Source organism: Vombatus ursinus, unplaced genomic scaffold, assembly GCF_900497805.2.
Source record: "Vombatus ursinus unplaced genomic scaffold, bare-nosed wombat genome assembly UNPS02011613.1, whole genome shotgun sequence".
NCBI lineage: Eukaryota > Metazoa > Chordata > Mammalia > Diprotodontia > Vombatidae > Vombatus > Vombatus ursinus.
This window is the reverse complement of record NW_020951391.1, coordinates 2,214,237-2,226,361: the sequence shown is the minus strand read 5'-3', so window position 1 is coordinate 2,226,361 and position 12,125 is coordinate 2,214,237. Positions and strand designations below refer to the sequence as shown.

Here is a 12,125-nt window from a genome sequence, read left to right as displayed (position 1 = left end):
TCTCCAAAGAATGTAGTATGTGAAAACATGCAGAGTGGTGGGCATTGTGTAGGCTGTTTTGATTGGAGGATGTTTTTTGGAATGCCTCGTCCCGCAAAACTGAGTGGTGAATTTTAAAAATGGCACCATTTGTCTGTGTTCTTCCACTGTGAAATCATAAGAGAAAACTTAGAGGAAGCCCCGAAAGTCCGTTAGTTTCTAATAACCCTCGCCCTCAGCAGATAATGCCAAGATGTTGCCACAGAATGCTGTGGAGGAAGCAATTAGGCACGCTCCACCTCTGATGGAGAATGGCTGCACTGTACTTGTCCCTGAGTACTGACTGGCCTATCATTTCTCTTCTTTTTTTGTAAACATGTTAAAGCTTAGCCTTTAATCTTTTTAAAAAAATTAATTTTTTTTGAGTTCCAAATTCTGTTCCTCCCTCCAGGCCCTCCCCCACCCACTGAGAAGGCAAGCAATACACCCATCATACAGTGGCCTGTGATTTCTGATTCCCCAACCCATCGCTTCAAATTATCCAAATTTCCCAAACAGTAGTCCAGCCCAGTCTGTTTTTTTCCGATGTGTACCTGCTGATTGATGAGAACTAGAAAAGCCCACAATCCTTGAGGTTTTCTTTGATGATGATATCTGTAACCGCATCAAACACAAATTTGACATTCTGTGTGTCTGTTGCACAAGTCATGTGACTGTAGATTTCTTTGACGTCTTTTCGCATGTTTAGGTCAAGGAACTGGTTCTTTATGTAATTTCCTGCATCCTCATATGAGTTGTTACCTGGTTTTCCGGGGGAGGGGGGGGAAACAGGGAAGGGATGAATTAGGGCTTGCACAATATGGTTTATCTGCCTCTTTGGTCACATAATAGTTGGACAGATAATCCCATCTGCAAAAAATAGTGAGAACATCTAACATCTGCACCTCTTTCAGAAGCAACTGATTAGCACCTTTGTGCCTCTCACTTTCATCCAAGTTCTTTGTGCCCCAAGTTGGGAATCTTAGCCTTTTGCATAAGAAACCCCCAGAAGCCCCCCCCCCCCCCCCCACTGCTAGCCAAGGGTTCTCAGCATCACTGCTACTGCCTTTGATATGTACCATCATACTCAGGAAAGCAAATGCTGAGGTGAACCTTCTTGATCTTCTCCTCAAAGAGGTCCTTCTTGTTGAGAAAGAGAACGATGGACGTGGCAGCAAAAAACTTGTGGTTACATATGCTGTTGAACAGGTGCAGAGACTCATGCATGCGGTTCTGGTGGAAGAAAAAGTCAGAGAAGAAGAGAAGCACCTTTCACACCTGGTCCCTGGCCACCCCCCCCCCCCCCCCCTTAGAGAAAGAACAAAACATGCAGAGAAGCAGCTGAAACTGAGATCTTGTCTTTCTTTAAAGGCTCACAATCTCAAAATGGAGAGAAACTTTAGCAGTCCCATCTAGGCCAACCTGTAACTGAGCAGGAACTCCCAGCGGCATTGCCAACACCTGGTCATCTCTCTGCCTTTGCTTAAAAAGCCTGGGGTGAGAAGGAACCCATCTCCTTAGGCAACCCATTCCACTGGGGGATAGCTCTACCACTGAAATCTGGCTGCCTTCAGCTTCCACCGGTTTCTCTTCTTGCCTTTGGGACCAAGCAGAATAAATCTAATCCCTCATGATAATCATGATAACCCTTCAGCTACTTGAAGATATCTACCGCGTCTCCCTTCAGAGAGGCAGCATATGATAAGGTAGAAAGATTTGGAGTCATCTGGGTTTGAATCCTGGCTCTGCGACTTTGGACACATTACTTATCCTCTCTGGTACTCAGTTTCTTTGTCAGTAAAATAACCTAGTTCAATTAAATAGCCCCTGAGGACCTTCCCAGATCAAAATCTATAATCCTTTGATCTTGAATTCTCCAAATGGGAGGGGAACAAGGACATTCTTATCTCATCTAGCTACATATAAACTTGTTGCCGAGTTTCAGTTACTATATAATTGTGGATTTACAGAACAGGCTGGACTTTAACCAGCTGTTTTGAACAACAAAAAAATGTTTCGTATAAATGGGGGTGGGGTGGGGGGAGGTGTTCCCTTGCTGTGTTATCAGTAGCTCCATCTCTGTCTCCTACAGGGATTATTATTGGGGAAAGCACAGATGCTGTTGCTTCAGCTGTAGGGAGGAGGTCAGCTCAGCAGTCAACAGTGGTATTACAGGTTGCTGAGTGGTTAAGGAATTTCTCTCCCTGGGAACCCAGCTCAATTTGATGGTTGGGGAGGAGAAAAGATGCTGATAAACATGATTGTGTTACTATTTCTGCTTTCCCTCCTTCCTCTGTGCATTGTTTAGAGCAGGGGTTGTGGGCACAGCTGTGGGCTCAGATCCCAACCCCACCCCTAAGTATTGAATGTTAATTGGGTCAACAAGTCAAAAAGTATTTATTAAGTGCTTACTGTGTGCCAGGCACTGTGCTTAGGTGACAGTGTATACACACTAAACCCAGATATAGGTGGGGTTGAGACTTGGCTCCAGTTAGTGGGTGCCTTGCTGGGGTCTTGGATATTTGTCAGATTCTAGGCAAATTCTCCCAAACCTCAATAGCAGAAGATGACTTTGGAGACCTCTAATACTACAGCAATGGAGGAGGCAGTGGATTTATCCTGTGGCAATCCAGAAGCAACTCTTTCCCTCCCTATGCTACAAAAAAAAAGGATACACTTCCCATAGAGGTGTTTGTATGTTTACCTTTGGAGCATGGGACTCCTTGGCAGGTCTTTCAGGGTAGAGGCCACTGTTGACTTTACCCACCTTAGCTCAGCACTAGGGCCAAAACCCTCTTCCATGCTCAAATTGATTTAAATAATATGGAATTCGATTTAACAAGAATTAAATACCTACCATGGGCCAGGCACTGGGCTAGGCAATAAAGATAGAAAGACAAGAGTTCCTGCCCTCAAGGAACTTACACTCTCCTAACGGAATACATTGTATACGTAAGTGTAATACGAGATAATCTGAAGAGGGTGAATGCACCGAAAAAGAGGAAGGGAGAGGGTGATGAAGACAGGGCTTCTGAGAGGCAGATTCATGAGGTGGGAGATGGAACCCCTTCACTTCTGGTTCTAAATAGAATGATCCTGTGATCTGAGTTCCATGCGTATATACATTGTCACCTCAGCCTATTACAAACCATCTTGTGTCCAAGGCTGTATTAGTTATAGTTTCACATGCTTTTGGTGTACGTAGTGGGTCAGTGCTCATCTACTGCAGCCAGACGATGTCTAACACTGCTTCAAAGCCCATGAGAATCTTGGACTAGAACTGATAAATTCAAAATAAAGATGCTGTTTCATGGATGACTGATTTGTAGGCTGAGGCCATGGAGAACAAAGAGAAGGAATGGGTTTAGGAGATGGCTCTTCTGTTTCTGGAGCATACACTTATGGGAAATCAACACTTCTCAGTGTTTTTGAATTTGAAATTGCTCAGTGCAAGGGCCTGGCCTGACTGTGACACCTTCTTCCACTCCTATTGAGCAGAATTCCTAAAGTTCAATAGGAATTAACCCTGAGAAGTCACTCTACCATTTTGTTTGCTATCCAGGAAGCATTTAATTAAATCCAACACACAGTTATTGAGAACCTACTGTGTGTTAGATACTGAGGCTACAAAGATAAAAACAAAGAGCTTATATCCTCCTAGCCCCTTTAGCTCTGTTCACCCTGGGTAGTTCTATTGGACTTCAAGTGGGACTATGTAACCTCTGCTAGTAAGGTTGAACAAAGATGCAAGCTTTACTTCCTTTTTTTCTGGTTATCATTTTTATCTTCTCTGCCTTATTCCTTCATCCTCCCCCAACTCCCTTGCCTGCCCCCATACACAAAAGCAGAAAAGAAAGGTTCTGCTAGTGACCTGGTGACGTTCTCAGTCCTTGAACACTCTGAGATTATAGCCTTTATATTCCTGTGGTACAAAATGAGCTAAAAAAGAGATGACTGTCTTTCTCAAATTCTAAAGCCCAGGGGCACGATACTAGAGTCTAAGTAGCAAGAGCAGGGTATCTGTCTGTTTTTGTGAATATGCCGAAGAATGCGATTCTGAAAATGAACACTGGTTGAAATCACACAAGTTGGAAAATTATGGAATGAGAGCTTAAAGCAAAAGTCACCAAGGGGTTAGTTGAACTGGCTGCCCTAGAGCCTCTTGGCACAAATTATACTCACCACTTCATCATCTTCCACCAGTACCATGTCATAGGCACTTAGGGCTCCACAGAAAATGATGCAGGTAACACCTTCAAAACAGTGAATCCATTTCTTGCGTTCTGACCTCTGCCCTCCCACGTCAAACATCCTGCGGAAAGAAGCCACTTATCTCATAGACGCTGCTTGCCTGTGACCTGAAACCCCACGTGGTCATCATGGAGATACGGCCACCCCTAGAGAAGAGCATGGCAGCCCTCCACCACGTCAGGGACTAGGGCTGCCAGAGGGGGCAGTGGACCCGCCTATGTGTGGAACTAGTTTGTGTGCCTAAGGGGGTAGGGAAATGCACACCCACCTGAAGTTCAGGTCTTTGACAGAAAACTTGGTCTCAATGATGCCTGTAGTTTTGACCCGAGACCGTAGAACATCCTGCTCATTGGGAAGGTAGTCAGGAGCGGTTATTCGATCCAGCTGATTGAGATAGCTAGACAAGAGATCATAATTGGTGCCAATGTCACCCAGTGATCAAGAAGAGCTGCTTTCGTTTCTAGAGTTTTTATTTCCAAAATGCTTTCATTTTTTCATTTCAGCCCTCCCCCCCACCCCCGTGCAGTAGAGCAGACCTAATTTCCAGTTTTAACAGTGCCTCTTCCAAGGGCCTGAGAGGTGGTAACTTGTCCAGGGTCAGAACTAACAGAAGGAGAAGCATGGTACTATAGAAAAAAGCATTTGAAACACCTGGGTTCTAATCCTGTGATGCTAGACAAGTCATGGCTCGAGCTCCCTGAGCCTCAATTTTCTTGTCTACAAAAGGAGGGAATTGCTGTAGATGTCCCTAAGTGCCTTCCAGTTCTGTCTCCTGTGATATATCCTCTCTTCCACAAACCTTGTACTGGAGAGCCCCTGAAAGACCTCTTTATTGTGCAACCACAGTTTTATTCCTCTGGCCTAACACCCACTACTTACACATAGGCTGGGCCCAAATCGTGGAGAGCCCTGAATACCAGGTTAAGGAGTCCTTCAGACATTCTTCTTTTCCATGCTATTCCCTCCACCCAAGCAGGTGGAGGTTAAGGGCTGAACTGAGGGGCAGGACCTCCTTTGCTCTTAGCCGTTGGCCTCTTAAAATCAAGGCTGACCTCATTTCAGTAGGGTTGGCTAGGCTTGGAACTTTTCTTCTTTCCGTGGTTTTCTAGGCATTTGAAACAGGACAAAGGACTACGAGATGGCACTGAGAAGGGAGTTCAGTTCAACAAATGTTTATTAAGTATCTATTATGTGTAAGACACTGTGCTAGGCACTGAAGATACAAATACAAAAATAAGACACAAACTTTGCCTTCAAGGAGCTTATGCTCTAAAAGGGAAGAAAGGACATGTATACTCCTGGCCATCTCCAAACCAGGTCTTCTCCAGTTCCTCATCTCTACCTCCCCCATGGAACCTTGGACTCCAACTCTGGAACTACCCCAGCTGGGCTCTGATTGGTGAGCTTTTGCCTTATTTTGCCTGGATTCAGACCTCTGCTCCCCATTCCCTTCCAGCTGCTGTTTATGAGTTATGCCCCATTAGAATGTAAGCTCTCTGAAGGCAGGGACTGTCTTGTATTTTTATCCCAACACAGCACCATGCTTAGCTTACGTTGTTCAGTGGTTTCAGGTGTGTCCAACTGTGTAGTCTTGGCAAAGATACTGGAGTGGTTTCCCATTTCCTTCTCCAGTTCATTTTACAGATAAAGAAACTGAGGCAAACAGGATTAAGTGACTTGCCCAGGTTCACACAGTTGATAAATGTCTGAGGTCAGATTTAAACTCAGGAAGATGAGTCTTCCTGTCTCCAGGCCCAATATCCTATCCACTGCACCACCTAGCTGCCCTTGCTTGGCAAGGGCATAATAAATGCTTTATTTATCTGTCTAATCTGAGTTCACGAAGTTCAAACAAAGTGCTATGAGAAATTCAAGGAGAGAGAGATCCCTTCTAACTCAGGGAAATCTTCAAATGAGTGACACCTGAGTTGGGCCTTGGGAGATGGGATTTCAACAGGCAGCAGTGAGGAGATGGGTGGAAGAAAGGCATTACAAGAGAGTCAAAAAGTAGATTTTGACACCATAACTGATTCCATCGTGTCCTACATTTATTTGGTGTCATTATATTTTACTTTCTATGTGCTGCTTTGTTGACATTGCTGAATGTCTCCTTCTGTACCTCTCTTCCCCCTAATTGATTTACAAGTAATTGCAAAAGAGGAAATTGAGACTGGGGAATTGAGAATTGTCTGTGGTCACACCAATAGTAATTAGTAGAGTAGGAATAGTAATTAGCAGAATAAGGCAGCTGGATGACTCAGTGAATAAAGTGAAGAGCCTGCAGTCAGGAAGACCCGAATTCAAAACCAGCCTCAGATACTTACTAGCCGTATGATCCTGGGCAAGTCACTTCACCCTGTTTGCCTCAGTTTCCTCATCTGTAAAATGAGCAGGAGAAGGAAATGGCAGACTAGTATTTTGCCAAGAAAATCCCAAATGGGGTCACAGAGTTGGACATGACTGAACAACAACAGAAACTTGAACCCCAGATCTCCTGGCTCTTGGGAACCAATACCAATAAATTGGTATTTAGCACCAATCGGTGCTATGCGGCAAACTGTTGCACAAGCCATTGCGGGGCACTCTCCATTACATGCTTCCCAAGTGTGGGCATGGTAGAAGAACATGAACCTAGACTTAGAGTTGGGAGGGACCTCAGAAGCCATCTAGTACGACTCCCCCATTTTACGGATAAACATACGGAGGTCAGGAAGGTCAAATACCTTGTCCAATACCACACAGGTAGTAAACGACAGAAAGGGAATTTGAACCCAGGCCTTCTGACTTCTGGGCCCACTCTGCTTCCCTAACACGTAGAGCCTGGGAGAGCAGAAAAAAGGTGGCGTGGGCCAGACGGAAGCTTTTATTGGGACAGAGTATCAGCTCTAGAGTTAGAAGATTTAGGGTCAGTGCCTGTCTCTGCTGCTGTGACCTTGGGAAAGTTACACTAAACTTTCTGGGCTTCAGTTTCCTCATTTATAGAGCAAGGAGGGTCGGACCCGTCGACCCTGAAGACTCCTTCCGGCTCTGAATGTATGACTCTGTGACCTTAGCTTTGGGTTTCTGTTCTTACTCCTACCCTGATGTGCCATTGTAGAATTTCTGAATCACAGCACTTTGAAGTTGGAAGGAACTCTAACAGCCTTGTGGTCTAATCCGTACCTGAAAGGAGTCCCCACTATAACACACTAGACAAGTTGACATCTAGCCTCTGTTTACAGCCTTCCAAGGAGGAGGACCCTCCTGTCTCCCAAGGCCATCCATTCCATGTTGGGACAACTCTGATTGTGTCCAAGTGTTTCCTGATAGCCAGCCCAAATTCGCTTCTTAGCAACTTCCACCCACTGTGGCCTGGTCAAACAGGGCATGCCTAATCCTTCTTCCACATGACAGTCTTTCAGATATTTGAAGACCATGCTTATATCTACCCCAAATCTTCTCCAGGCTTTAGCCATCTCTCCAGTTCCTTGACCAATTCTTATGTGACATGAATACAAGTCCCTTCGCCATCGTATTTGCTCTCTTCAGGACACGGGGTCTTTTTAAATCTTAGCACCCAGAACTAAACATAATAGTCCAAATGAGGCCTGACCAAGGCAGAATACAAAGGGTCTTTTGCCTCCTTATTCCTGGAAGCTATGCCCCCCAATTTAGCCGAAGAGCCTATTAGCTTTTTTTGACCGTAACATTATTCTATGGGCTCATATTAATATTAAATTTAGACTACATTTTTTCGACCCAAAATAAGACTAAATTCATGTTGAATTGGTGATGCAAGGGTGAAGTCCTGTGATTGGCACCTTCCAGGGTAAGTTCTGACCTGGCATCAGAGACTTACTAAGAGGCAGAGTCATTGAGTTGGTACTCCGAAGCACGTTCAAAGCAGGCCTGCACACCTCCATCTTTCCATAGTCTTTTAATGATGGCCACCAGTTCAGGAGACATGGTTCCTTCCTCCATAGAATCAGCCATGTTGTTAAGCTGTTGTCCATCACCCTACCAGTGAGAGAACCAGGGAAAGTGCTTAATGAGGAGGACCTTCCAGAAGGATGGTGCTGCTGACTTTGAAGTTTTCCCAACCTCTGAGATGGAAATAGTTCTTCCAGGTCAAGGGTCTATGTTGGTAATGCCAATGTAGTCTCTGTTTAAGTTCTAGCTGGGGCTTGTATTCAGAATGCTTTCTCAGTGACGCTTCTAAAATGACCTCTCTCAAGTCAGAAGGTGGCAACAGATCCTGCAAGCTATATGTTTGATAGCTAGTAGAAGCTTCCTGCCCACTCCCTGGTGCTGCTTCCCTCCTTGATGGGTCTAAAGATGGTAGCCAAGAGAGGGAAAAATGGGATCCCTGTAATAGCCAACCAGGATCTAAAGGCTTTATTCCTTCTAGAAGGGCTAAGGGTACAAGGGTATAACTTCTCATTGTACCCGAACTCAAAAGAATTTCATTCTGGAAACCTGGATTTAGCTCCTGTTGAGTTCCTGGTCAGGACATCTTAAAAGAGTCACTAAGATAAGATTTTGAATACATAAGAATTATGATTGATAGACATACATTGTCTAGAGCATAAAGGACTGAGGAGACGTTTCATAACCACCTCTAGGTTTGTAAAGGGTTATTAGGGAAGGGACCGACTACCCGCTCTTCTCTGTGACCGAACAAGACATACTGGGCTTAGACTGCAAGAGAAGGGAGTGTGGTGTAATGGGTGGGTGGGGACTCACAAAGAAAAACAAAGCAGTGGCCTGTGAGTCATGAGATGTAGGTTCCAGTTTGTGATTTGCCATTGTGTGGCTTAAGGCAAGTCTTTTCATTTCACTGGGCCTCTGTTTCTTCATCTGTAAAATAAGACATTTAGGCCTAAGGTTCTTTCTGGCTCTTGTTTTGTGGATTTCAGCAAGATGCAAAGAAAATGGTTGCTTTTTTTGTTTTATTTTCTTTCTTTACTTAAGATCATAAGATCATAGATTTTTGAGCCAGAAGGGACTCAGAGGCCATCTGGTTCAACATTTCGATGAGGTAGATGAGGAAACTGAGGTCTGTCCAAGGCTTGTCCAAGGACAGACAGGTAATAGAGAAGATTTGAACCCAGATTCTCTGACTCCAAAGCCAGCTTCCTTCACACCTGGATGACTTCATCCTGAGGTTTCCTTATGAGTGATCCTGTTTCCCACCTTACCCCCTTCCCATTAGTAGGACTCATGCCCAGCACCCTGGATGGACACATACCACGTGGGATGATTCTGCATAGTCAATGCTGAGGGTGGACATGGCACGGATGATGGCCAGAATGGACTGCAGCACATTGCCATAGATAATGGTTTTGAACTCCAAACACTCCTCTGGTGTGTAGCCATCCTGGTGTATGATTCTAGAAGAGAGAGCAAAACCATAATCCTCAGGGGGGCCTGGGAAGCCAAAGAGTTCCTAATTCAATCTATTTTTTGCTTTTCCACATGGGGTAAGAAAGAGAGGGACTCCTTAACACCAAGTGACTGGAAACCTATACCTGGTACCCTCTCTGGCCCACATGGGGCCATTTGGGGTTAACCTCTATAGGTCTGGAAGAATGGGATAGACTATCCCTCTGCTGCATCATGGATGTCTTGGGCCCTTCTCCCCCCTTCCCCACTGCCCTGATGCCCTTACTTCTCCCAAGTCTAGATTCCTACTCACTTCATCTGTTTGACGATGGTACTCTTTCCTGATTCCCCAGCGCCTGGAAGGAGAGAACAGTTTGCCTTGAGCCCTACCCTGTAAATTTTTCAGTCCATAGAGAGGGATCTGTATGAAAATTTTGTCTCCCCCTTGGAAAAAAAAATCCCTGCTGTCCTTGGGTTCAGACCCAAGGAGGAGGAAGGGACTTTTCCTACCAGATGCCTGCCTCCTTCTTCCCTTTCTTCCTTGTGCTTGACTCCCATAGACCTAGATTGGTAGGATGGGTTTGGAGAAAGTTATGTCCTACACTTCCTTTCTCTGCTTTCCTTTTCTGACTCAGATGGTTGGCTGTAGATCAGGGCTCCCCTTTTCGTCCCCATGTCTCTGTACCCATGACTCTTCACTGAGCTCTCTCCAGCTCTTTTCCTTAATCTGGCCTCTGTGATGCAGACTCAGAGGTAGCCTCCATCTTCTTACTCCTCCACCTGCTTCCAATTCTCTGTTTTCTTCACTGCATTGTTCCTCCCCTTCATCACCACATTATACCTCTTTCCTCTAAGCAGCTTATTCTGAACTGACCGAAAGCTGCTTGGGCTTAAGAAAAGATCATTTAGTGACTCGAACATCTCCTTTCCACCGGCTGGGTGAGGGGTGATGTCTGGAGCCAATTAACCCTGAGGTTCCTGTGGCCTATCTGAGCTTTCCACCTGGATTCAACACATTGTAGTTTGACTCAGCCTCCTGTGCCCACTATCCCCATCCTTAGCTAAGCTACTCCAGGTGTAATTGTGGTCAGACAGATTGGGAGACTTTCTGTAGCTCAGACAACAAGCCTACTTAGGAAATTCATCAAGTGGTGAGCACCCTCAATCCCCCCTTTATGTGAAGGCTACCATAGGTGAAGACTATCCTTACCATTACTCCAATTTTCTGGGCCCACCCAAGAGCTCTTATTTCTGTTGCTCCCCAGTTTTTTTCTTCTGTTGTAGCAACTTGGCAAGATCAATGCCAGATAAAGATTGGTTTTGGGACCTTGAAATCCTTGGTTTCAACATGGCATTATTTGGAGCACTGAGGATGAACTTTCTGATTAGTTAGTAAGTTTCCCATCTCTGGAAGGATTTGAGCAAAGGCTGAATGGCCACTTGTTGGAAATGCTGTTCATCCATTGGGCTTGGAATAGATGATTCTGAATCCCTTTCTAATTCAGATTATTTTGGTCTAGTCCCTTTACCTGAACTATCCCTCCTCCAAAAAAGGGAGGTGCCACAGTCAGAGTTTTCAATGCTGGATACCTGCTCTATCCAATAAGAGTGCTGAATTTAAGCAAGTGGCCTCGTATGTTTTCCAATTCTTCCACTCTCATCCCTGTCTGCCAAGAGCCTGAGAGTGAGAGAATGAGAGAACTCCTCTCTCCAGGAATAGGCAAGAATCAATTAACAATCTTGGGATAGCAGTCAGTCCATCAACAAGCATGTATTAAGTATCTGCTATGTGTCAGGCACTGCACTAAATGCTGGGGATGTGAATTCAGGCAAAAAGAAAAATCTCTGCTCTCCAGGAACTTATGTTTTAGTAGGGGAACACAAAACATAAAAGGGATGCTGAAAATCTGGGTCAGGGAAAAGGGGCATGATGGCTAAGTCCAGAAAATAAGATCTCTGACCCTTCTCAAAAATGGAGGTTCCAAGGAGAACTCATCAATGGAAGAAGGGGCCCATGGAGGTAGAGTCAGGAGAGCTGAGGCATGAAGGCTAAGTAGCAGAGAAGGGAGGGATGAATGATGCCAGCCAAAGATATGATCCCCTTCCCCATTCCCTCCCTGCCAACCACTGGTACCTCACCCAATAATAATAGCTTGACAGTCTTTGCCTCTTTGTCCGCATCCTCCTGAAGCTTCTTCTCCAGCTCCTTGGACCTCTTGGCCAGTTCTTTGTCCTCGGCACTGGCACCGCTCCCCATCTTCAGCCACCTCCTTGCTCTCCAACAATGTTCTCCTTTGGGGTTTCCTCAAGTGGGGTGGGAAAGAGAAGTAAGTAGAGGATAGAAGGATAGTTCTCAACCCCACTCTGGAACGCTGGAGGTAGAGCTGGGTCTAGGTGAGAGGGCAGACTGCAGGCTCTGGATAGGGAATTTCTTCTCTGTTTCCCTCCTAGGAGCCTCTTTTCTTATCCCAGGGATTGGAAGCTTTATGTCCACC

General features: G+C 45.2%; 1 protein-coding gene across 1 annotated transcript; it reads right to left on the bottom strand.

The window, feature by feature from the left end:
• Positions 1-417: 417 nt before the first annotated feature.
• GNAT2 (G protein subunit alpha transducin 2) lies at positions 418-11,887 on the bottom strand. Its single transcript, XM_027856762.1, has 8 exons — positions 11,770-11,887; positions 9,944-9,986; positions 9,497-9,638; positions 8,108-8,265; positions 4,538-4,666; positions 4,201-4,330; positions 1,098-1,251; positions 418-780 (listed from the first exon to the last, which is right to left on the bottom strand). Exons 1-8 carry the CDS (start codon positions 11,885-11,887, stop codon positions 590-592), a joined length of 1,065 nt encoding a protein of 354 aa, XP_027712563.1. The 3' UTR covers positions 418-589.
• Between the last annotated feature and the right edge of the window lie 238 nt (positions 11,888-12,125).

Excerpts from the sequence above, each read along its gene's own strand:
- GNAT2 (XM_027856762.1), bottom strand. The coding sequence starts at position 11,887 with ATGGGGAGCGGTGCCAGTGCCGAGGACAAAGAACTGGCCAAGAGGTCC. Across the intron at positions 9,987-11,769 it reads TGTCAAGCTATTATTATTGG|GCGCTGGGGAATCAGGAAAG; the intron begins GTGAGGTACCAG and ends CTCTCCTTCCAG. Across the intron at positions 4,331-4,537 it reads GTCAAAGACCTGAACTTCAG|GATGTTTGACGTGGGAGGGC; the intron begins GTGGGTGTGCAT and ends TTCTTTCCGCAG.